Source organism: Hipposideros armiger, unplaced genomic scaffold (genome assembly GCF_001890085.2).
Source record: "Hipposideros armiger isolate ML-2016 unplaced genomic scaffold, ASM189008v1 scaffold_268, whole genome shotgun sequence".
Lineage (NCBI taxonomy): Eukaryota > Metazoa > Chordata > Mammalia > Chiroptera > Hipposideridae > Hipposideros > Hipposideros armiger.
Window position 1 is genome coordinate 997,909 of NW_017731618.1, and position 26,365 is coordinate 1,024,273.

General features: G+C 35.5%; 1 protein-coding gene across 2 annotated transcripts; it reads right to left on the minus strand.

Moving 5' to 3' along the window:
- Positions 1-1,312: 1,312 nt before the first annotated feature.
- On the minus strand, positions 1,313-26,075 carry MYL1 (myosin light chain 1). Of its 2 annotated transcripts, none has more exons than XM_019656856.1 (7): positions 14,338-14,418; positions 13,548-13,572; positions 8,973-9,116; positions 5,759-5,932; positions 5,223-5,300; positions 2,690-2,732; positions 1,313-1,621 (listed from the first exon to the last, which is right to left on the minus strand). In XM_019656856.1, exons 1-6 carry the CDS (start codon positions 14,338-14,340, stop codon positions 2,704-2,706), a joined length of 453 nt encoding a protein of 150 aa, XP_019512401.1. In that variant the 5' UTR covers positions 14,341-14,418; the 3' UTR covers positions 1,313-1,621; positions 2,690-2,703. The 2 variants fall into 2 exon arrangements, with proteins under 2 accessions (XP_019512401.1, XP_019512400.1); XM_019656855.1 differs by lacking the exons at positions 13,548-13,572; positions 14,338-14,418 and adding exons at positions 13,268-13,295; positions 25,803-26,075 and having other exon boundaries at positions 1,422-1,621.
- Positions 26,076-26,365: the final 290 nt, after the last annotated feature.

Consider the following 26,365-nt stretch of genomic DNA (forward strand, 5'->3'; position numbering starts at 1 on the left):
ATGAGCCTTCTATGATTGGACTATTTGTACCAGTCAACTTCTTGACATGGTGACATTTGTAATTAAAAAAATAAACATGTTTATTGCTTTATGTAACAACCAAATATAAATCTATATTGAAACCTGTACTGTTCAATATGGTACTCAGGAGACTCCTGTGACTATTTAAATTGATTAAAATAAGCTACAATTTGAAATTCAATTCCACAGTCATAGTAGCCACATTTCAAGTGCACCATGGGACAAGTGGTTACCAAATGTAGAAACAGAGTTACATTTTTACTGAAAGTTCTCTTGGACAGTGCTGTGTGAAAGTTTGAAAGTTCCAGTTCCTGGTCTTAAGCGAACTTGGTCTTAAAGATCTTGAAGCCAGAGTGAATTTTCCTTAAAAGAGTGATTGTCATGTTCCAACATCATCTTGGCTACTAAAGCATAGGTCCTAGTTGAAGCTGTTGGCTGCTGGAATCTGAGTGACCTTTGCTGAAGTTAAAAGGAGCATGTTGACCTGAAGTGCCCACCATGAGGAAAAAGTTGTTTCAGCTTCCAAACATTTCTAGGCACGCAGGTACTTTTCAGAGACTTTACAACCCCATATATTACAGATATCTTTTCAGAGAGCAGGAGAATTATTATTCACTTCATCTCTTCTAAATATCCAACTATTAACTTGCAAATCCTGCCTCTGTTCTAAAGAAAAGTGATACATGATAGCATTATAATATGACACAGTAAGTTTACACTATGAACTTTCCTATCTATTAGTCTTCCCATTTAGGACATGTATTAAAAGATGGAAGCAAGATTTGGGGACATGGACATGCAAAGTAGAGGCCATCCTAGCAGCAGAGAGAATATTAACAGACATGTTCTTCAGTAACAATCTCATCCCCAGAGAGGTTTTTTAAAGTAACAACTGGAAGGTCACTTTAAATTTTGTCCTTGATGACATTCAGTGAGAAGAATCAGGGCTTATTAGAATTTCCTAATAGGCCAGGTAGTCACTAGACATGTAATAGATCCATGAATACAATGATTTACACAAAACTGAAGAAACTTGCTTTCATCTTAAATTGCCTAAGTAGTTTATATTAAAACATCTCTGATCCTCTGAATTTCCTCAGTTCTCTGTTTCAATTTTTCAGTAATATATGATTATCATTATTATTCAATGTGTTATTGCTATGTAGACTGTAATGATTTGTTCTTTTAAAAATTTATAACTTATCAGTATTCGATACATTAAGGAAAGGATTGAGGTTTTACAAATTATTTTCTCTAAGCAAGAAGATAAAAACACAATGAAACTTGAACATTCCAGACTGACCAAAATTATTTATTGATTTATAAATTTAAGGACATTCATTGACCCATGGTAGAAAATAAAGAGTGGTGATAGGTTTTGAGATTTTCAGTATTTTATCTTTGTCTAGAGTGAGACACTTGGCTTGTGTGGTACGAATACAATTCACAGAGAAACGTAAGGTATAAAACAAAATCAGGGAGTCCCTCAGTCTAGAACGGTCCATACTGTTTTTCTAAATGATGGTGAACAGATCTGGACAGGCAGTCATGGGTGTTATTAAAATAAGTTTCCAGCCAGTCTTCCCAACCAATGCTTAACCTGTAAAGGAAAAGAGAAAATGAGTTAGATCTTGATTGCATGTTTTCAGAAAGAAAACTGGGGAGGAAATAATGTGAAATGCAAACTACAAAAAAGCACAAAATGAACCAGCACTTCCAAGGCAAGCCTTTTCCTGGTTGTAAGAACCTGGCTGCAAGTGCTTGACTTTGGATGGTGATAGCATGGTTTTCTAGAGCAGTAATTCTTAAAAACTACATGAGTTATTCAAAGAACTTTGACCCATGCTTTTATGAATGTTATGTTCCAACTAAAGTAATTAACTCGTCTCTGGCTGGTTGAATCTCCACTGCAAGTACTTATAGCACAGTCAATAGTCAATGACAGAGTTTATAGATGGAAGCAAAAGCCTCTTTTGCTGATACTCTTATACAAAAATGCTCTATTTCTAAATAACCCATTTCAAGGAGTCGATGTTTTCTGATTAATATAAATCATTCTTTTTTTAAAAAAAGATTTTATTGGGGAGTTGGGGAAGGGGAACAGCCAAGCTGTTGTCCTTCAATCTTAGTTGTGGTGGGCGCAGCTAGCTCAGCTCCAAGTCCAGTCATGCCACTCAGCTCAAGGTGCTGTGTTCAATTAGTTGCAGGTGGGCATAGCCACCATCCCATGTGGGAGTCGAACCAGCAGCCCTGTTGTTAAGCTCTATCCCCTGAGCCATCCGGGTGGGAGCTCAGCTCAAGGTGCCTAGTTCAGTCTTAGTTGTGGGCAGGCATAGCCCACCATTCGAGCAGGCAACCTTGTTGTTTGGAGCACGTGCTCTCACTAACTAAGCCATCCTGCCACCTGTTGGCAGCTTAGCGGCAGCTCAGCTCAGGTGCAGCTCACTGGCCCATGTGGGAATCGGAACTGGCGACCCTATTGCCCAGAGCTCATGCTCTTAAGCTAACTCTTAAACAACTGAGCTACTTGGCCGGCCTTAAATCATTCTTAATTAACAGCTTAATACTAATTATATCTACAGCATATACATATAAAGTGAAGCCATTAAAGTTTTAAAAGACATGATATCAAGAAAGTCTTAATAGTAAAAAGGAAACAGATGTATACCTTGAGAGCTCCATTTAGACAGACATGATGTGCTTGACAAAAGCTGTAGGCACAATACAGACAGTTTAGAGTTAGAAAACATTCAAATTTAATAAGAGGGGTTTTGCAAGTTACCGCAATCCTAATTATCCTTATCTATAACACTAAAGTTTATTTTGTTAAGCCTTGTACAGACCACTATAATTATTATTTGATTTATGGCCTTTCCCCTGATTTTTTTTAAAGAAATTTTATTGGGGAGCAGTGTGTTTTTCCAGGACCCATCAGCTCCAAGTCAAGTAGTTGTCTTCAATCTAGTTGTGGAGGGCGCATCTCCTTGGCCCATGTGGGAATTGAACCAGCAAACTTGGTGTTATGAGCTTGCGCTGTAACCACCTGAGCTAACTGGCCACCCCTCCCCTGATTTTATAAACTTAATTTTTCAATAAGTGGTACATTCACATGGTTAAAGTTTTGTTTTTTAAAGTATGAAAGAGTTGATAACAACAATGAAAAATGTTTCTCACCACTGTCTCCCAGCTATCTAGTTCCTCTTTTTATAGCTAAGTTCATGGAGCTATTTTTCATGTGTAAGATAATACAAATATACCTATGTTCCTAAAAAAAAATTTTTTTTAGGATGGTGGCATACTGTACAAATTCTTTTACACTTACTTTTCTCACTTAATAACATATTTTGGAGATAGTACCATAACTGTAAACAAGAGTGTCATTATTTTTTATGGCCATATTGTATTTCATTGTATAGATTTACCCAAATCTATTTGTTATATCCTGCATTGATGGGCATTAAGTTGTTCAAATATTTGGCCATTACAAACAACGCTGCTAATGAATAATGATGTATCACTCATTTCATCTGAGTGCACATATATCTAAAGATTATATCTTGAAGTAGATTTGCTAGAATTAGTAGTACCACATCATCACATATGGATCTAAATGATTTACATTCCCAAGAGGAAGGCATGATACCAGCTTTTCCCACTCACACTCCTCAACCCAAAATATGGTCTAACTTTTAACCTTTGGCAATCAGTTTACTTAAAAATGGTATCTCAGTGTAGTGTTCATCTATATTTCTTTTATTGTTTATTAATTAAATTTAGCATACTCATATGTATTCATATGTATATTTATTTCCTTTTTATGAATTGTCTCTTCATGTATTTGTTAATTTCTCTATTGGGTTGCGGTCTTTTTATTAATTTGTAATAGTGCTTTTTTTTAATTAGTAAAATGAGCTCTTTCTGATATTGATTGTAATTGTTTGTTTGTTTTGTATTGTTTTGTTTTTGGTTTGCTATTTGTCTTTGACTTTGCTTCAGGTGACTTTGCCATAGCGGTTGAAAAAAATGTTTGGTTGAATTTATCAAAATTTGAAATGCCTTCTGGGTTTTGTATCAGTGATAGAAAGGCCTTCCCATTTCAAATGTTATAAAATAATTCTTCCATGGCTTTTATGCTTTCTGCTTTTACATTTAAATTTTTGACCCACTTGCAATTTATCATGGTATAAGATCCAGATCTGACTTAATTTTCTACATGACTATCCAGTTGTCCAAACAATATTTATTGAATGATTCTTCTTTTATGTAATGTATTTGTGGCAATAACCAAATGTGAAACACTGTTTATGGGGAAAAAAGAGAAGTTTAATCAAGATTGTCAGTGAACGTATGCTTGGCTGGGTCTGTTCCTTTTCTCCTGTCCTCTCCTCTCTTTCTTTCTCTCCTCTTTCCTTCATTCCCTTCTTCTCCTCTCTGCTTTTCTCTTCTCACTTTTATCCAAGTCATTAGACTTCCTATGTCTACACTTACATTAAACCTATCAGCATAGCTTTATTGAAATGTAGCTAGATTCATCTTTTTGGGAAATAGATAAGTTTCTTAATTTTACTGGAAACTTTTCGATTTACAAATTATATTATGCAACTTTATTTTGCATCTTTATTTTGTGTGATGCATTGCTTCTCAGATCCTCTGGGTGAAGCTGTTGTAAATTGGTAGCAGGAACTAGATAATTGGTCACTATGAGGTGACTTTCATTTAAGCAAGAACACTAGACAAGGAGAACTAAATTTTACCACCAGCCTTACCATTAATGATGTGACCTTCACTGATAACTAAACCTCTTTGGCCCTCAGTTTCTTCATTTTCATAATTGCTTGATGTAAAGAATTCTGAGTTCTCTCCAACTTTAAATTCTATTAAATTTTATTTTGACACAACCCTGTCTATCTTACAGAGACGTTATGAAGATTTAACAAGAAAAAGTACATGTAAAAACACATTTTAAGCTGTATAACAATACATAGGAATGCAAAACCCACTGGGATGAATCTTATATATGTATAATCAGACCTTCACAAGATATCTTTTTAGAGTTTTTGTATAATTGGTTGATAATAAGTAAATGTGTATGTTCAATAAGGGAGGCAGAGAAAAAGAGGTTATTTTAAGCTCAAAAGGAGTCCATAATCAACCCAATCAGTTAAGAGTTGCTATAACTACCAGAGCACATGAGTTTGTACCTTCATAGTTGATGCAGCCATTGGAGTCTTCTTGACCTTTCAGCAGGGTTTCCACTTCTTCCTCTTTCATCTTTTCACCTAATAAAGCAAATCTCTTTGTTCAGAAAGAAGTCCAGAGGGTATTTTCAAAATTCCACTATAAGTGACCAGTTTTGGGTTCCTGAAGACTATGACTAAGCTCTTGCAGGATAAGGAACCAAGCCCTTCCTATTCCTTTGGCACTTAGTAGATTGTCAAGAAATTTCTTTTGAATGAATTAAATGTACATTATACCCAATCATCCAAATTACATGCTATAAGAACTACAATGCTTTACTTTACTTATTCATTACCAGTAATTTTAATTACCACTTCCCCGAAACAAACTCATTGACACTGAGGCCAATTGAAATGGTCATTAACTTTTGACTATTCTTTTTCATTTTCCTTTGTAGTCTTTCCCCCATGCCTATTTTGGTTATAGCATGATTCCTATAAGTCATGCTCTTTCCTGTATATTTTGTCCTATTAAGTCCACTGAAATAAACTGTCCTTACCCAGTGTGGCCAGCACGTGACGGAGTTCAGCACCCATGACTGTGCCATTGCCTTCCTTGTCAAAGACACGCAGACCCTCAACAAAGTCTTCATAACTGCCCTGGTCCTTGTTGTTGGAAATAACTTGCATCATGGGCAGAAATTGTTCAAACTCAATCTTCTTGGCATTCATCTCTAGAAGAAACGGCAATGTAGGGAGTTATTAGCTACCATAAAATGCCATCTGTGAGTCTCTAAAGTTCATTCTAGATGACCTGAAAAATATTCATACAGCTTAAATTTCAGTTGGCAAATTGCTGGTGACAAAAATTTGGTAATAGGTAACAGCATAAACTCTGGAGTCCGATTGCTTGAACTTTTATCCCCAAACTGCCATTTACAACTATGTGACTATGGGCAAGTTTCTTAACCAATTTGTCCCTCAGTTTTTTTTTCATTGTAACATAGAGCTACATCATAGTATTAGTGTGAGAATTAAATAAGATAATGCAAGCCAAGTTTATTACAATACTTGGGACAACTGAGTATGTAATAAGTGTTAGCTACTATTAGTATTGTCAATTTAATATTTTCTATAAATACTAGGGAGTCAATATAAAATCCATTAACACATAAGTATAGTAAAACTTAACTGTAATATAGTTCAGCTTTTGTAGGACCTTCAGTTTCTTTCAATTTTAAGTAATTAAAAAAAGATGCTTATGAGGAGAGAATGTGTGTCAAATGCTTTGTGATGGCCTGATTTGTTTGCAGTTTAGAGGCCTGTAGATGATAGGACTCTCTTTAGTATCTTCTGACAAGGAAAATCATATTCACAGTAAAAGTATAAAAGGCTATCTAGATGTGTGCAAGTAGGTAAAGTTATGTACCCCTAAAATCCACATTCCCTTTTATTAGTCTTTCCTCATAGAACAGAAATCTAGTACATTGGATAGTAGTAAAAAGATTCAATTGGAGGGTCGGCCGAGTGGCGCGTTGGTTAGGAGTTGGTTTGGGACACCAGCTCTGAGCAGCAGGGCCCCAGTTCGGATCCCACATGAGGGCCAATGATGCTGCACCCTCTACAGCTAAGATGGTGAACAGCAGCTCAACCTGGAGCTGGGCTGCCATGAGTCGCCGGCTACAGCGTAGGCTGCAGTGGGGCTGGCCGGCAGCTGGCATGTGCTTTCGTGAGCTGCTGTGAGCCACCATGAGCAGTCATCCAATGGCCAGCGAGTGACTGCCTCACCCAGGAAGAACGCAATGATAATACCAATATGGGCCAGTGAAGCAACGTCCTCCACAACTAGACTGAAGAACAAAAGGACAGCAACTTGTCTGTTCCCCTTCCCCAATTCCCCAGCACTGTTCCCCTCCCCCAATTCCCCAATAAAAAAAAACACCTTTATTTATTTATTTATTAATTAAAAAAATTTTTTTTAAGCTGACCCATCCTGCCACCTGTTGGCAGCTCAGCGGCTGCTCAGCTTGGGCCCGGTATTGAACCGCTGTTGCTCAGAGCTCAAACTCTTGAGTGAGCTCTTAACCAAAAAAAATCTTAAAAAAAAAAAAGATTCAATTGGAATGCTGAATAAATGAACATTTACCTAATAATTCCAATAAAGATGAATGTTGATAAGTTAGAAAATGTCACTTAAGAAAGTAGATTTGGTTGCTGCTCTCTCACTATATCTCAGGTTCTCAGGTACTATTTGGGTAATTTACGTGGAAATTTTCCTCCAAACAAAATGAAATTTGAGGAAAATTCCAGCAGACTTATTTAGAGTTAGGTTTTCTTGAAATTTTTTCTGTTGTGACAAAGGAAAATAGTTATTTCAGTTATCAAGGAAGAAAAGATTATTTGCTCTCCCTTCCATTTTTTCTATGGCAAAGATAAACAGCCCACATATCTACTTGAAGAAAACTTCAGTTTGTCGTGTCTTTTTGTTTAGGGTGGTATTTTTCCAATAGACTATTATATTTTGCATGAACCTTTGGATTAAAAAAATTTTTTTCCTTGTTCCAGGCTAACAACTGGATTTCTGTATTGAGCAAATAATTTCTGCAGTTTTACCACTTTTGTGTCTTACTTGCTTTTGTCCCAGGATTTATCTTGGGCGACTGAAGGCAGGTTTTGGCTTAGATTTTTAAGTCTTTGGAAATAAAAAAAATACTCTCATTAAGATGTCATCCTGTCTATTCTTAATTAAGATAGTCGAGTTTCCTTTAAGGTGGTCATAGAAACAGGGCGTCAAAAAGACAAACCATGGGGCACAGTCAGCAGGTATTTTCAATCTCCTGAGAACATTGTGATTTCATTTGTACAGCTTTTATCAGAATAGATCTTGTCTGTGCCATTCTCCCTTTTTTTTTGTTAAAGATTTTATTGGGGAATTGGGGGAAGGAACAGCACTGGGAATCAGGGAAGGGGAACAGACAAGTTGCTGTACTTTTGTTCTTCAGTCTAGTAGTGGAGGATGTCGTTTCGCTGGCTCATGTTGGTATTGTGATCATTGCACTCTTCCCAGCTGAGGCAGATCGGTCCCCGGCCATTGGACGGCCACTCATGGCAGTTCATGGCAGCCCATTGCAGCCCCACTGCAGCCTGCTTCGTCGCCGGCGACTCACGGCAGCCCAGCTTCAGGTCAAGCTGTTGTTCACCATCTTAGCTGTAGAGGGCAGTGTCACTGGCCCATGTGGGATACAAACCGGGGCCCTGCTGCTCAGAGCTGGCATCCCAAGCCAACTCTTAACCAATGAGCCACTCGGCTGGCCCAAGTGCCATTTTCATTTACTCAGAGTTGTTTGCAAAAGTGCATTATGTTTTAGCTGTATTTAACATCTTTGTCAAAACATGTTTTTGCCTTTGAAGGTTTGAAAAAATGTGTAGATTTAGACATTATTTCATGTTGTTAACCTTTAAATTATGAGCATTAGATAGGATAATGATGATGATGATGATGATGGTGTTAGCATTAGATATTATTTCCTTTCATTAGCATGAAATTGTAACATGCTTGCAAATTCTCAAAGGAAGGTTAACTTACTTTAGGAAGGGAAAAAACTGAGACTCTAGACAGCCAAATGGCACACTTACTATCAAAATCAAATTAAGCCCTATTTTGTGGATCTTATTTATCAATAAAGCGTTCTTATTTTCTCTTACACACACACACACACACACACACACACACACACACACATTTCCCAGTTTCTTGGAAAAACCTGCGGTTACCTTCATTGCTGGGATTTCCCAGAACCTTCTTGACCTCTGCGTTGGTAGGGTTGGTGCCCAGGGCCCGAAGAACATCACCCACCTGGCTTAAGGTGATCTTGCTTTCACCTGTTCTGTCAAACAGGAGAAACGCCTCCTTGAAATCTGCAAGAAGCAAAAAACATTAGGGCACTTTTTTCTACCTCAGACCTATCAAGTAACCCTAACTTCATCAAAGGTCCTGTTCAAATCCTCCTCTCATTGACAACTTTTGCCAGCCACTAAGTTTGTGATTGTTGGACACTCCCTTTTCCTAGTTCAATCATTGATAAACACTTTTGACATTTCTTTTGGAGACTATTTTAAAGCAGCATTTCCAGTTTCAAGTCACGTGTTATTATTAGTCAGATATGAAAATTGGAGCTCCTAGTCATATTTATTCATATTTTCTACATCTGCCTGGGAAGCAGGACTGGGTAAAGAAATTTTGAGGCCTTGAGAAATCTTAAGAATTCCTTATATAATCTCTCATATAATTAACAAAGTTAACAGAATTCCAAGAAAACAAATTTTTCAATTTGGGTTGAGTTTTGTGAGGTTAACTCAAACTTCTCAAAGTATATAGAAAAACCTCCTCTTGCGATACAAATTTCCTACATACTCCCCTTAACTATTTTTCTACAAGAGTAACTTCATTTTTCAGGAAAAAAATCAGAAAGGTGAGACAAATCTTTAAGTTCTCATAGTGTCATTTAACCACTCTAATAAGCCCCTAATATAATCAATTCAGAAGGAGGAATGTTTGTTTAGGTCTATTGCTATGGTAATCTCTTTAAACTTTACTTTTTTTTTTCAGAGAATACACATGGCAACATGTTGCTATACTAGCTTCAGAATTTAAGTACATATTTTCTAATTTAAATTTTATAGAGATAATTGTAGATTCACATACAATTTTGAGAAAAAATACATAGGTGTCTCTTAAATACTCTGTCTAGTTTCCCACAATAGTAACATTTAGCAAAATTATAGTATACTGTGATGACTGGGATATTCACATTGATAGACTTCACCAATTTCACTCAGATTTCCTTTGTTTTACTTGTATTCGTGTGTGTGTATAAGTACATATTTAAAAAGTGTTGTCTATTTTTATCACAATCACTCTATTGCTTACTTTCCCCGAAATTTGTCATTCCCCTTTGATAGAACTGATTTTTTCTTTCAGAATTACATTAACAAAGAATTAAGAAATTGTACACCAAAAAGACAGAAAGGAGTGCTTCTATGGATTAGGGACCAGTAAAGACATTTTAATTGAACCTTCTAAACTAAACTAAAACTAAACTAAACTAAACTAAACTAAATGAAATGAAATTTTCTAGGGCACCCAAAACTATGGATGTCAACTTGTTGGGGTTAATGCTAACAACACTCAAAAAACCATTTATGACTGACCTGGTAGAGGTGAAAGCATTATGTTTTAGGCCATTGGTGGTCTCAGATCAAAAGATGCCTTCTATATAGATTACTCAGCAAAACACCCTATTTTACTGTCCCCTCATCCACTAATCTAAGATTGCACCAGACAGTCACAATCTAGTATTGTGATCGTGTTACCATTCTTTGCTAACACTTCTTCTTCAAATTCTATGCAATTTGACTGTAAAACACCATTTCCCTAATGGAAAACCATGCTGCAGGCACTGTGGGGTCATTAGTCAAATGTTCTTTTTCATCTTTCTCAGGGACATGTGAAACTGAACTATTCCTGTTACTGGCTCCAGGCTTTCATGCACAGCTTGCTCAGAGGGCTCACTATTACCCTGCTCAAATGCTTGATATAGAAATAGGATTTTATGGGCTGTAATAGAATCTTCCTGACATTAGCCCTTTTGTTTGTTTAAAGGCCAAGGCCAGAAAGATACTGCTGTTTCTACCTCAGATTTTTAAGGATTAAATTTTTCTCTGGAAGAGTCTAGAACATAGGTTAACAAACTCCTGACTAGGGGCTGGCCACCTGTTTTTATAAATGAAATTTGACTGGAATAGAGCCCTTCATTTATGTATTGTCTGTGGCTGTTTTCATCCCTCAGTGACAGAGTTGACTTGTTTTTACTGAGACTGTACAGCCAATGAAACCTAACATATTTATTGTTTGCCCCTTTAAGAAAAAATTTGCCAGTCCCTGGTCTAGAACAACACTGTTCTAGAACTTTTTTTGATTGAAATGTTCTATATCTGGTATCTGGGCTGTCCCAAAATATAGTTACTAGCCACCTGCAGTTCTTGAGCACTAAAAGGTAACTAGTACAACTGAGGAAATGTATTTTTAAATGTATTTATTTTTAACTAATTAAAGTTTAAATTTAAATAGCTGCTTGTGGCTAGTGCAACTCTACTGGACAGCATAGGAGAGCTTAGACCGTTAGAACGCTATAATTTTCTAGTTGTTTTTTCTTCTTTCCCCTAAACCAGTGATGCATTCAAAGACAGAAATTTTGAGCAAAACTACTTGATCATTAAACAAGGAAGTAACAAAGGACATCTTCATTCATTTCTGACAGTATAGGATTTCCATTTCACTTAAAATGCTACCAATAAACATTCATTTTCCTGGCACAAGAGAAAACCAGTCCACCACACCAATGTGTACTGAACCCCTATATAGAAAACCTATGCATATATGGAGTACTAGGTTTAATAATAATAGTTCAATAGGTTGAATAGTTTAGGTCTGTTCCTGCCAAGGCTTTTAAATCTTTTATTGTTTGATCCTACCATAGTTGGGCTGTCAAAATGACACTGTAAAGTAGATATTTGAGAGAGCTAGGATGCAATAGCTGATAATGTAGCAGCATCACTAGTTAAACATGCATTAAAAATAAAAAAAATTATAGTAGAATTACCATTTTCAATAAGAAAAAATAGTCATTTGTGGTATAATTTTATATAACATTGAGTTCTGAGTCATCAAATAATCTACTCTATCTAGATGAGGCCCTCAACCATTATGTGGATACCTGTGAGTCTGTACCACATCAGATATCCTTTATTTTTAATTGATGTTTGAACATGAGGTATTCCAGAAGCAAACTGAGAAATGTGGAATTCTTTAGGTGGAGAACTGAATATTTGAATAGATCCTTATTAATCACCTATAATTATATATTATAGATCATAACATGTATAATATACACATATTATGATGAATATTCTACTTATATGATATCATATAACTAATTTTTTCTCCCCCTCCCTTCTATAGATGTATTTATATCTCAGTTTATTTGAATATGTGGCACTTTCATTCCACAAAACATGCCTTGGTACACTTCCAGTGAAAAAAACAAGATCTTGTACGACACAAGATTCTTGGATTCTAAGACCAGAAGGGGAAAAAGTGGAAGTGTTTGGAAAACTATTCAGAGTTGCTTGAATCTTAAAAGTTTGAAGTCTTTTAGTTAGTAACTATTTTATGAAAGACGCTTTTCTTTCTTTCTTTCTTTTTTTCTTTCCTTTTTTCTTTCTTTCTTTTTTTCTTTCTTTTTTATTGTTTTTATTTTATGAAAGACATTTCTAATTAATTTAAACTAACACCAGATTTTGATCCTATTGCAAATTCTTTGGATCCTTGAGGAAGTCTCATCCCCTCCCTGGGAGCCTGTCCTGCATTTCTAAAGATGGACCAGGAGACACCTATTGTTTCCTCCACAGTTTTATGATAAATTACTCCTCCCTCTTTACCTCTGAATTCACTTTTATTCTGTATCCACTTTACCCACTATTTCTCTCGAGTCATTATGATGACCATTGAGATTATGTAGATTTGGTAATTGGCAGTTTCACAATCAGTGTTATTTTCCAAATTGAAAAATCCAGATCTGCCAATATCTCTTTAAGGAGTTAACTAGCAGATAAGCTATCCAAAATCTGCATCTTTTTTGTATATACATATATGTGTGTATATGTATATATATATGTGTATATATATGTATATGTATGTATATATATACATATATATATATAATTTTTTTTTGCCCACTGTATCAAATTGGTTTTATTTAGAATTTGGTGAATATAAGGACCTATTTTACAGTGTTTATCTATTGTTTGCTTAAGCCTTTGATTGCTAATTATAAGCAAGGGGTTCAGGTTGTTGAGAGAATTTAGAGTGATTGAGAGCATTTATATTTAGAGTGGCGACATCAGTGGAGATACTTAGGAAAAGCTATTCTCATCTTAAGGGAGTTGGTTTTCTCACATGCCATCTTTATGAGTGTGCACATATTAACAACTATATCTTTTAAACTTACCTTCCTGCTGTTCCGCAGAGAACTCGATCTGTTAGAACGAAATTAACCACAAAGAATATTTTAACCGAACAAAATGTCCTGACTTTTAAGCGTATCCAAACTCATTCCCTGAGTAATCTGTAAAGTAAGCTCCCAGAGTGAGCCTACTTTGCAGAACTCAGGCATAGCTTGGACACTGAGAGGCTGTGCCACGCAGTAACATGCTTTGGAGATATGTGGTATTTCAGAAGCTAAGCAGTATTCTGCCTCCATCTGGAATAGAGAAGCTCAATTCACTTACCAGCAATCTGGTCAGCACTGAAGGACTGCAGTGGTGAGACAGAGGGAGAAAGAAAGAAACAACTAGTACTTTTCCAAATGCATTGACAGAAGAAAGGTTGCTGTCTGCTCTGAGATTTTTAGGAAGCCATGTAGGTGTGATAGAATAAGAAGGTTGCCTTAGGATACTTTTGAATCTAGGAAAAATAAAAAGCTATTGCAAAAAATAGTTAGGGATTATCTCTCTTATCTTAATGAATGAATCGATGATTTAATAAATGTTAAGTCAATTACTCCCTGGAATAATATCATAATATATAGTGTTTGTAAGATATATCTAATACAGATACACCGTATTAAAAAGTACACATACACTGCATTAAAAAGATCATATTAAGTCTTTCTTCTGTTTAACCTCCACATTTTTACCCAATGCATCAGAAAGTAGTTTATTTAATTTTAGATATTGACATCATTGGATTGTTGAAGGTATAATATTATTCTATAGTTGCAGGGTTATTTTATCCCCCTAATTTTAGATATAATAAACCTTATGTGATATACCAGAAGTTGGAGAAGCATAAAGTACTACTGTTGGGAGTAAGTTGTATTTTTCCAGTTGGCATAATAGTTCAAATTAATCTCGTCTATCTTCAATCCATCTCAGCAAAAACCAAAAGTAGGTTCTAAAGACTCGTACTGAATATGATCTCTCCTCAGTTCTCCTTTTTGTCTGCCTTTCTTCTCAATAAGATTAAATCCAGTACCTATTTCCTCCTATAAATGACAAATTGTTTTCTCATAGGACCCACCATGATAGAGCTGCTGGGCTGCAAAACAGCGGCGAAGCTGAAGAGTGAGTTGAGGGCTGCTTCAATCCCTGAGTGAGGGCCTCCCTTGTTGAGGTTGCCTTTTATTTCCGGGGGAAGCTGTGATCTCACAGCTAGCATCGGGTTTCAGAGAGAAGTGGCCACGCCCCTGGGAGAGTTTTTTAGCTTTCTTAGGGCAAAGGGAAAGAGGGATCTGTACCCTGAGGGCTATTTTTAGGAAACCAGGAACTAGCTGTGGACATACATAGTGAGACTGAAGCCCATGAGTACTTTTATGGTCTTTATCCCTGAGATGTTCTCTTGGAATGTTTTCCTTTAAGAAGCTTCTCAATTGTTCAGTGGCAGAGGAGTTTAAAATTTCTCTAAGTGTTTGGGTGGTCCCTTTCTCTCGGTAACTGTCGGACTTTGCAAACTTCAAGCCTGCAAATTTTGGTATTAATGAAAGGTATTGGATAGGACTGGTTTGGGGTTTCAAGTGGCAACTGCTATAGAAAGAACATCCTTGGAAGCGCTGTCTCTTGTGGTGAGATTCATAGGGCTTCAACCGCCACGAATGTTCTGTGTGTTTCTTAGGCTTCACCCAAGTGATATAACCTGGTCAGTTCTTGAAATACCCAATTAAATGCCCAAATTGTATTCTCAGAAGTACAGGGCTTAACTAAGCCAGGAATAGTTTTGATCTCTGTTTTATACCATTCCCCCTTAGTTTCCTTACCTGAGGGGGTCGGTATTTTCCTACTTCCCTGTTATCTTTATGGTAGCTGACCTGTCAGGTTTTTTTGATTTTCTGAAGTACTTCTAGGCAGGAAAGCTGATAGACCATTTAAAAAAATATATTTACTTATTATTATTTTTTTATTTGTCAGCTTTATTCTTGGTTCTTTTTCAAAATTAAATTTATTGGGGTGACATTGGTTAATAACATGTGAGTTTCAAGTGTACAATTCTATAGGACACCACCTGTATATTGCATTGTGTGCTCACCACTCAACGTCTAGTCTCCTTCAGTCAGCATATGCCAGGGGTGCCAAAAAAAAATGTATACAAGTGGACACTTTGGTCAATGTTGCTCAAGCAGTAGTTCGCCATCATCAGGAGTGTCTGGACGCTGATGGTAACCACTTTGAGCACCTCTTGTAATTGCAGAAGTCAAATGTGACTAGTATTCATCTTTTGTTATCGATATATATTGAGCATTACAATTTTTAATAGTTTTTTCCTTTCTTAAAATGTGTATACATTTTTTGGCACCCTCTGTATTTGACCTCCTTTAGCCTTCTTCCTTCTCCCCCACCGCCCTTCCCCTTTGGTAACCATACTTTATCTGTTGCTAGACCATTTTTGCATTTGTTTTCTTTCCTATTTGAAATTTGAACATTTTGTCTAAGTTCTTACTAGAATGTGCTGAATCTGTTTCTGTCCTGTCAAACATTTTATGGCTCAGACTCCTGACTGAGAAACAAAGGAACCCAAAACAGGGGATGTAGAATGCAAAGCTGTACTTTAAAATTTTAAATGTGTCTCAAGGATTGGCTGGTAATGGGTTCTCACGGCAGCTTATCTGAAAACAGAGGGCACGCCTTTCCTAGAATGCTACTGAGCAAAATGGAAGGGGGAAAAGATTGGTCCTAGTATGTCCACTAAAGTTCAGACAACATGTTTATCAGTTTCCTATATATTTAAAGCAATTTACAGGCATACAAAATGTTGGAAATAAATCCTAACTTAAGTACTGTTTTAGCAACTATTTTTAAGTGAATGGTCACAAAAAGCATGAAGTCTTCCCCTGCTAGGCAGATGTATACTTTGCAGCTTTCACTCAAGCATTTAGGAAGAAATCAGCAATTAAATGCATGTCACTTTTGTCCAAAGACTACAAATAGTGAAAAACATCTCACAGAGTCTTGAGTTCCAAAACAAGGATTGAAAATGTAATTTTAAAAATATTAGTACTCAGGTAAATGTATCTTCATAGAAAGATTGACATTTTGAGAGGCTATTGGGAAATGGAAGTTAATAGAAAAATTTTTAATGCTTTGAATCTTTAGAGGGAAGTGTAAGGGAAGGATGAAAAGGTGGAAATTTATAACTTTTGATAATTATGTAATTTGGAGTCTCATGATTTTTGATGCAAAAATTAAAGCCTTTAGAGCAGACCATGTTTCTTTGTGTTCTTTTTAGTCTTGAAATTATATGTATTGTGTCATTAAATTTGAATCTCCTATGATAAATATTGAGAACTAGCATATATATTTAGTAAAGCTAATAACTATAAATAATACAAAATAAACTAATCAAATTTGTCCTACATAATGCTAATTTTTTGGGGGGTGGGAGGGTAGAGAAATGTGTCCTTGAATACATATAAAATATGGTCAATTTGTATAAAATATGTTGAGTAACTGGAATGTCACTTTAGAAGTTGTATTTATGTTATGAATAAGCTATTCATAACCACTTGGATGTTATGTAAAGGTTTATTATTATTAAAATAGAAGTAGTAGGCAGTTGCCAGTCTATTTCACTCTAGGTTTTCTCTATATCTTTATCACTTTTTTCTCTATATCTTTATAGAGAATGAGAGTTTAGATATTTTTGATTCGATTGAGAATAAAAGTAAACATTTAAGCAAGTTATTGACAAGAGTAGAGAAGGCTGCAGTATAGCCTAGTCTAGAGAATAAACTATAGTTTAAAGGTTAAAAAACCTACGTGCCATGCTCATAGAGTAAATGGGAAATGTATTCTCTGGTACACTTTTACAAACGACAAAAACTTTCTCTGGCATCTCTTCCTTGGTGAAGTAATCAGCCCTTTGAACAAAGGCATGATATAAATATTAAAGTCAGATGATTTTGAACTCATTTTGCTATGTCATCATCGGGTTTGTTTAAAACTTTGATTTAAGTCTTTTCTATGTGGCGTGCTCTTCTCTCATCTCCATTTCTTAGACATTAACTATTCTTCAAAGCCCTGATGAAATCTCCTCCTCTTGTAAAGAACCTTTTCTCTATTTACTTAGCTCCCTCCTCCCACTAAAAGATGTTTAACCTTCCTGATTGTAAACTTCTGGGAAGCACAGGTCATTAAGAAAGCCATTTACCTTTGTCCAGGATATAAACCCAGGTGCAGGCTTAGCCCAACTTTTCCCTCTTGGAGTGCTTCCCTTGCCTTATTCTTCGATTTTATCCCCCATAATTATAAAATACCTCACCTATGTTAATGCTCGAAAGATTTTCATTAAGTCAAAATTATTAGAATGTTCAAATACATGGTGATGAAAGGAGAAACGACTCTGGGTGGTGAGCACACAATGCAAAATATAGATGATGTATTATAGAAATGTACACTTGAAACCTATATAATTTTATTAACCAATGCCATGGCAATAAATTTAACTAAAACAGATTTCTAATTTTAAAAAATCATTAGAACTTAGGTATAGTGAGTTTTTCTTTCAAACATAAGTTCCTCTTCTAGAATATTTTATTACCTGAGAATAGAGACTCTGTCAATCCCTTCAAAGAGCTTACCTTCTAGAAGAGGTGTGCACATTCTTTTCAGATACTGCATCTCCAGCACCTAGAACTGCCAAGCACATAGTAGGCATTCTCATCTTGAATTATTGCTGTATGTGCCTTTATATTTCCTGAGACTTTCCATAGATTTTGTTTAAATGTTTATGATCAGAATTTGTAATTCACCAACTCTCAATTTGTTTTTTTAAAGTTTTTAAAGTTTTTCTTCCCATCTTTGCTTGCATACTTCCAAACATTTACTGGTAGTAAAATAACTACATTCCACATTTTTATGACTCATGTACTGTTTGCTACTGGATTTAACTAAGTCGTGGTGAACGAGGTACTGTTACTAAAAAGGATTTTTGTTGCAATGTTTCAGATCTTTTCTCACTTTGAGAAGCACTTTTCTAATAGTAAGCATGAGGTTTGGTTAATTGATTAAAGACAAGATAAAGTCCCTGGTGTATAGAAGGAATTTATTTTGAGGTGAAATACTAAAGTGCATTTAATCAAACAGGCTCTGGAACTGAGGTATGCTAAGACCTAGTGTAACAAGAAGAGCTATAATTAAAGATGACCTGGGAAATATGTGATGTTGAATACTGAGGGGTAATGCCCTAGGAAGGAATATAGACTAGTCTTTAAAGAACATCATCACTATGAGATACAATGGGACCAATGACTGGTGAGGCTGAAGAATGCAGTTAATCTACCCAGGGTCAGTTTCTAATCAAGAAAACACTGCTGCACAATCTCTGATTTAATGCCTGGCAGAAAGGGCAAAGACCTGGATTATGCAAACCCTAAGGACAATTTATTAATTTGCACTCCAATCTCATAGAGTTACTAGGAATCACTGGAAAAGGCCAGCAGAAGTGCTGTTTGGGAACTCTGAGAGTTTTTAACCTCAACAAAGGATTTACCTAGGCTGGTGACTCTAACATGGTATGAAAAGGAGAAGTTAAGAACAATGACGATATAGTGCTGGCCCAGGTTGTCTAATATAAGGAGAATAGATGGCTATATTGGGTCCATTGATCTGAACAGAAGAGGAAATGAGTAATTCTCAGCTGAGGATGCCTGGACTAGTGAGCTGAATTCAGTCTCATTACAGCAAAGGCTAAATTATTAAATGAATGCAATTCAGACCTATAATAATTAACAGAGAGGCCTAAGTGAATTTTAATAAAACATTTTAAATGTAATCTAAGTCTACACTTCTTCCGATTTCTCATCAGCTTTCCCATGGTTAAATACCTGATAAATAAACTTTATATTTCTTGAGAGTTGTACTTTTTCTACTTTGTGTATGTGTTTGCATGTTATTTATTAAAAATCCAAGTTGTGTTTTTGTTCCTTCCTTCCTCCTCTTATTTTTAAAACGTGAGCATTAGAAAAATTCTTTGTGTGTGTTGTAAGAAATTATAAGTAGCTGCTTTTTCCTATGTATTTGGAATAAAATTTCCTTTTGTGGCAATAGGGACATATGGATATTAGCATTACTACTTAGAGATTCCAGGTCTTTTGATATGGTGGAAAGAAAACGAGACAAGGATTAAACTATTCAGAATTTTGTTCTGCCTCTCTTATAACAAATGATGTATCTTTGGGTTAAATAATTTCTCTTGTTTGGGTTATAGCTTCCTCATATACTCATATAAAATATTATACTGCGTGATTTCTAGCGTTGCTTACAGTACTACCATGTTGTCAGTTTTCCATTCTTTTGTCAATAGCATCTTCCTCAATGCACTTTTTCTAACAGAAAAGTGCAGGATGCCTACAAATTCAATTAATAGCATTATTTTGAAGTAGTTTAGATAAAGAGGGGTTAAGCAAAATATAATTTCATAGCACTGTGTTCAACTGACTCAGATGTTTTATAAGCAGGAGACAGGATACCGTTGGGCACTTACTAGGTATTAATACAAGGAACCTCACTTGCCACAGTACAAGGAAGACTATAAAGTTGAATATACTGTGCTTTTATCTTGAGGGAAATGTTTTTTCTCTGGCTTCAGCTCACTATTATTAATTTATGACTAGAATAGCAAGGATTTATCATCCATATAATTTAAATTTTAACTAGTATAATTGAAGCCACTGCTACTTTTGCCCTCCAGGTTCTGATGTAGGTGAGAAACAAACTGTAGAAGTTGATGTAGGAACAAGCTATAAAAGATCCTATCTTCATACAACAAGTATTTCAGTATGAGGAGAAGCAGAAGAAAGTGTCACATCAGCAGACTAAATATAATCCTTTCCGCAATTTCCATGAGTCAGATGGTGCTTAATGCTGGGTAATTATGGAACGACTTCTAAAGACAACTTGCCAGGGGGTTCATTTGCGGCACTAAAATGTCGGGAGGCTAAATTTGGCACTGTCACTTTGTAATCTCCTTGTCTCCAAAGATTTTGCTGTCTTTAAAATGAAAAGCACCGTTCACTATTAATTGGTGGACCTATCTATTCCTTTCCAAGCTTCATTTTATTTCACAAAGACATGATCCAGGTACATAGAATTCAAAATAATAATTTCAGAGAGAGTTATGGATGCTCTTTAATATTGTCTCACCCCATCCCACCTGTTAACATCTTTTACAGCCTAGATGTTTGAAAGTGGAAACTTGATAATGATACCTAGTGATAGTCTCGAACAGCTTTTGATTTGCTCCTGAGGTTATATGCACACCGCAATGGATTCATATTGCAATTGGTTGACATTATAGTTGCATTAAAAATGAGTTTGTATTATTGGAAAACCAGAGTGAAAGAAGACAAACTCTTAAAAGGATATAATGAAAACTTAGAAACAACTTATAAATGTTTTCACCCATTCCTTCTAATGAGAAATTGACCAAATATGTTCTTTTCCTTAAACTAGATAAGGCTAATGTTTAATCATTATACTTATGGCATTATATTTCTACATACCACTCCAAAGAATATTTGGTTGGGATTTCTAGTTTAAATCATGATATTTATTTGTAAATAGATATCCCTTGCAATTCTTAGAATATTAGCCTGGTGGCAAAATTTGGAGGTCATGTTTGATATATGTGTATGATTCATTAAAAACATAATTATTTTAAAAATCCAATCAGTTTTACTACATTTAATAGCATTTTAAAATACTTCGGTATAGTTATATTTTTTCCAGCTTTATTGGGATATAATTGACACACAACATTGTTTAAGCTCAAGGTGTACAATATGATGATGTGATACATGATGATTTTGATATCGTGAAATAATTACCACAATAAAATTAATTAACACATCTAACACTATATCTATATCTATATCTATCTATCTATATATATATGGTTGTCAGGAAAGTAATGACGTATTTTTTCTATGTTTTTTGTTGCAAAAATGAATCATGACTTTTCTGACAACCCAATATTTTTGTAGTGAGAACTTTAAAGATTTACACTCTGAGCAACTTTCAGGTATACAATATGGCACTATTCACTATAGTCACCATACTGTATACTCAATCCCCAGAAATGATTGTTTTTATAAGTGGCCAGTTTGTATCCTGACATCATTCTTTCTCCCCCACCTCCAACCCCACCCCTGGCCACTATCAACCTATTCGAATAACAGCATTTTTTTATATCCATGTTCTGTTTACAACTTTGTATACAAAGCTGGAGCGAAGTGACTAGAAACCTTTCTAAGTGCCTAATATTTCACCTTCCATTTGTAAAAGAGAACGTGTCAGCAACAGGTGCTAAGACAGGGGAAAGCGGTGGAGAACAGAACAGCAGTGAAATGCCAAGGTCAAAAGGCTTGATGAACTTTCTCTGATGTGTGCTTGTACTCCCTCTTCTGGCTACACAGGGCTGTGCAGGGTAATATAAAAGCCACTCTACCTCACATGCCCGAGAGCAAAACAGGCTCCTTGACACATTCTTAGAAACAGCAACTCACTCTTTAAAAATAGGAGGTAGTTTAGAATTCGGTTAACAAAGTAGACTGTGGATTTCACCCACTAGGTTAATCCTAGCCTCTTCACTTACTAGATATTTAACCATGAACCTTATTTAGGCTCGGTTTCTTTTCTTGAAAAATGAGGCTAAAACAACTTCAGTGTAATGTTTTAAGGATTAAAGATAAGATAATAGGGCACAGAGTAAATTCATAATGAATATCGATTGTTATAAAGAACTTTATAATTTTCAAAAAGCTTTCCGTGAGTCATGATATCATTTGATTTCCCCAACAATTCTTCTAAGTGGGGCTGAGATTGTATTAGCCTTATTAGAGATAAGGAAAAACGATCTATAGATTAGTGCAAACAATCCTATACCCGGGCCAGAACAAGTCATGTGTCGCAAGGTATATGTAATATTTGCCTCCACTGAATACCAATCAGTACATAGATGTATTTTTTGGGAATGCAATATTTCCACCTTACCCATTAAATTGGAAGTGTAAATTTTTCCAAGCATGTGGTCAATTGTTGCTGTGAAATTTGTTGTTTGATGAGTTTCTGTCAATACATTTTGTACTTTTACCACTTTTTATAATATCACCTGCAGCATCTAGTCAGGGATGACCTGATTGAGTGATGACTACGATGAGAATTAAAATTTAAGGAATACAATGAGAGACATGATTCAAAACCGCATTCATTACCTCACAGCAATCCTAATATATCAGCTACGGCATGCATCATGCAAAAAACTCACTCACACATTGGAGGTCTTTTAAAATCTAGGCACATGGTCATCTCATTACTTATTTACTTTTGTTATTTCATTTAATTGCAGTTCTGGGCAACGGGTGTTAATTCTTGTGTTTGCACCTACATCTGTTCTTATGGTAGGTTTTAATTACTACACTTGAGAGTCTCAGGCAGGGTTCTTTAGTCTGGGAATTGTTGCTGGAAGTATCAGCTCTCTGAAAGCAAAGAGTGCTTAGAACCACCCAGGACAGTCACGTTAATGTTCAAATATGAGCACTAAATGTGTTTTTGAAAATCCATGGCTATAGGACATCAGGTAAACATTCCCTCAGATATCAAAGGTTTTAGGTCAGGACAATTGAAGAACTATTTGAAACAAATAACCAATAAACCAGGAAATCAAATTGAAAAGCACTTTTTAGAAATTGATAAAGCTAATTAATAATATCTAAGATTGTTCAGAGTTTATGGTGAATCAAACATATGGCTGTTAAACATGGTATATTATACGATGAAACAGATATTAGGTTGGTATAATACTGAGGAATTAAATATTACTGTGATTATAATACTAGACAAAGATAGTTACCCTTAAACTTTAGCATTACTCAAAGTCCGAAGGGCAGATAGATTTCTAAATCATATGATTTATGAAAGAAAGTTTAAAATCCAATTAGCTTTTGTTCTTTATCGAGTTTTCAGAAAGCTAATGAACACATATAACAGCTCTATTAATTTCTTTAAAGTTCATTTTCTCTGCTTGAAGAAGTGTATAACTTATACGAAGTAATATAGCTAGGAACATCATTAAGTGATTAAAAGTATCATAATATGAAATGTTTTAATGTACATTTTAATTAGCCTTGTTACCTACTGGGATAAAATTAAATTTGATAAAGATCTCAAGTTGCTCACATTCTTTGGCTATGCTATAATATCTACAAATATGCACTGATTTCATATTGATGAATGAAAATCGTTGAAGACATTTAAGTTCCTTTACAAAAATATGTTAGTTTCAATCCGTTCTTTTTTTTTTTTTCTTTCTTTCAGGAATGGGCTCTCTGAATGGAAGATAAAGGTTAATTTCTTCCTATTTCCTCTAGATTCATTTAACTTCTTTTTGGTTTGTGTCTCTTACCGGAATCTATCGCTTCTCTTGTTTTGCAATGAAATAGGGAAGATGGGGCACACCTCATCTTTACATAGACTCTCTAGGTGTATTTTCTTCTTTTGCTTAGTTGTACTAGCTCATACTGGTATTAATTTAGCATATAGGTGAAGGATAAACCGATTTTCAAGATTCTGAAAAGTGTCACTTTTCTGCTCATTATGAGCAAGCAATCGGTTTAATTTTTGGACTAAAAAAGTGATGTCTCGTCTTTTCTTGGAGGCCTCATACCTGCCAAACTAAATTTCTATTTATTTACTTATTCTTACACAGTTCCTCAGGGAAAAACATTAATGCCTGTTTTCATTAGCGAGGTAATTGTTTTTCTTCTTAGGAAGGCACATTTTTTTCCTTCCCAGATGCTTGTAGTCCCAGATACAAAGAGATGATATTGTTTTATAAATATCAATAAATATAAAGAGGAGTAGTTTTGATCCTGATTCTTGTAAAGTTAGTATAGAGTGGAGAGTCAAAGAATAGACAATCAGACTTACTGGCGTGGCGGTGATCACGCTCATTGTATAATGCAGTTAGTGTGCATCTAGAAAGATACACTAACTAGGGTTGCCGGGGATGAAAAATTTGGCTTCCTCTTAATGAACTGTATGCATGTAGTACTCAAGATAGAAAAATGTTTATTAAAATATCTGATATGCATTTCTCCTCCTAAGTGGGTATTCATTAAGAAGAATAATTCCTAACCAATAAAAAAAAAGAATAATTCCTAGGTTCTTTTTAAACATGATGTTAATTACCAACAACTCAAGATAAAATATTTGTGATAATCTAGTACTACTTTGAAACATAAAATTTCATGTTTAACCGGAACGTTATAAAATTATGAATATACTTATTTAATTTCATCACATATCTCTAAGGATGGTCTAATTACATATTTGTATCAAGAATATTTTAAAAATCTACAATTACACTAAAATAGTCAGCGAACTCTTTATCTATAGGTCAGCATCACCGTTGCAAGTAAACTGTGTTGTTAGCAAAATTCGGATTTATTACGTAGAGAACTTTTGACTTAAGTGGAAAGATCACTCATAGGCACTTTCATCCATTAGTTTTCCATATAAGGCAGGCTTCCTTAGACGAACTTTTCAAACTGTCATTTGAATCAATATGAGCCTGGTGAATGAGGAGAAGGTGCACACTTGATGGGGTCACATCACCAAGAGGTTACAGGCACATGCATTGCATCATTTTTCCAAACGCAGATAATCTTTTGATATTTGAGAGCTTTGATTACAGCAAAGTGTTGATACAAAAATGAATCACATTCTCCTTAGTTCAAGATCAGTATGCAGGAGCTTAAAGACGTAAGCTAAAAGCCATATAACCAACAAGTTTTAAAGTATTTTTTGGGGGGGTTAGTTTCATTTAGAAGCAGTTCACACATTCTGAATTTAATACTGTGTATAAATAAACAAGATGACAGTTATAGTCACTGAAACACTTGAGTGCATAATTGTCTGCACTGAGATCTCATTTAGTGTTGTATCAAATTTTATTAAGCAAAGCTGAAGGGGGAATTAACTTGAATTGCAAAAATCTTCTCTTTTTCAGATGAAATAAAGCAGCTGTTAAGTAAGTACATCCAGGACAACTGGGTCATCAGCTGTTTTTAAACTTTTGGAAACAAGTGAATGGATTAAAACTTTCCTTTTTATATAGCTTTAAAATAAGGGATCCAGTTGCCACAGAGTTTTTATTTTAAAAAAAACTACTGGTTTAAATATCTGTAAAACACCTTTACTCTTTTATACTTTGCCCTTGAATCGCACTTTAACGATTTAGGGAAAAAAGGAAACTAGAGAACAAAGCAGTAGAGCAAATACAGGTTCCACAAACATTACCATACTCATGGTACTTTTACTGAAATGATATGTTTCAGATTATTTATCTTTGCAACAGGATTCTCTTCTCCCCATCTCTTACCTGTTCACTTAGTAATGCCATGCCTCTCAATGAAAAATATACCTCTTTGCAAGTTCCTAGAGTTCCCTACTGTTGAAAGATGTTTCAGTGACCAAACAATTCACCCGTTTAGTTACCTTAACAGCAGAAAGGTCAATTTTTTCTTCTTTGGGTGGGGCAGGGGCAGGTGCAGGTGCCGGGGCAGGGGCTGGGGCAGCAGCCGCAGGCTTCTTCACATCCTTCTTTGGAGCCATTTTGTTTAAAAGGATGGGTTAAAAAAAAAGAGAGAGAGAGAGAGAGAAGGAGCACTCTAAAAGAACCTGTCCAAATGATTCTTGGAAGAGGAGTGGTGGTTTGGTTGATCCCAGCCCCGTGTCTTGAAGGTGGACCCAGAGTATTCAGTGGTATAAGGGCATGCATATATATTTCACTTAGTGCCTAATAGAATCTTGACACATGCGGCTGGATTGGACAGTTCGCTAGTCAAGGGGGTTGGCATTCCTTCTCTGGCTATAAATGGAGTCTAAAGGGTCAGGGGTTCATCAATTCTTTTAAACTCCTCTTGCTTTTATTCATTTTTTTATCTCCATATATAGAGGGAAACACGTATGACAAAGCCAGCTTCAGATCCTTTGGTGACAGTAAAGTACATTGACAGATACTTTTTCTTGGTAGAATTACAGTTCTGCTGAAGTTGTTA

Coding starts and splice junctions, on each gene's coding strand:
- MYL1 (XM_019656855.1), bottom strand. CDS start 25,919: ATGGCTCCAAAGAAGGATGTGAAGAAGCCTGCGGCTGCTGCCCCAGCC. Junction 5,933..8,972: donor GGGAAATCCCAGCAATGAAG/GTAACCGCAGGT, acceptor CGTTTCTTCTAG/AGATGAATGCCAAGAAGATT. Junction 2,733..5,222: donor TGGCTGCATCAACTATGAAG/GTACAAACTCAT, acceptor TTGTGCCTACAG/CTTTTGTCAAGCACATCATG.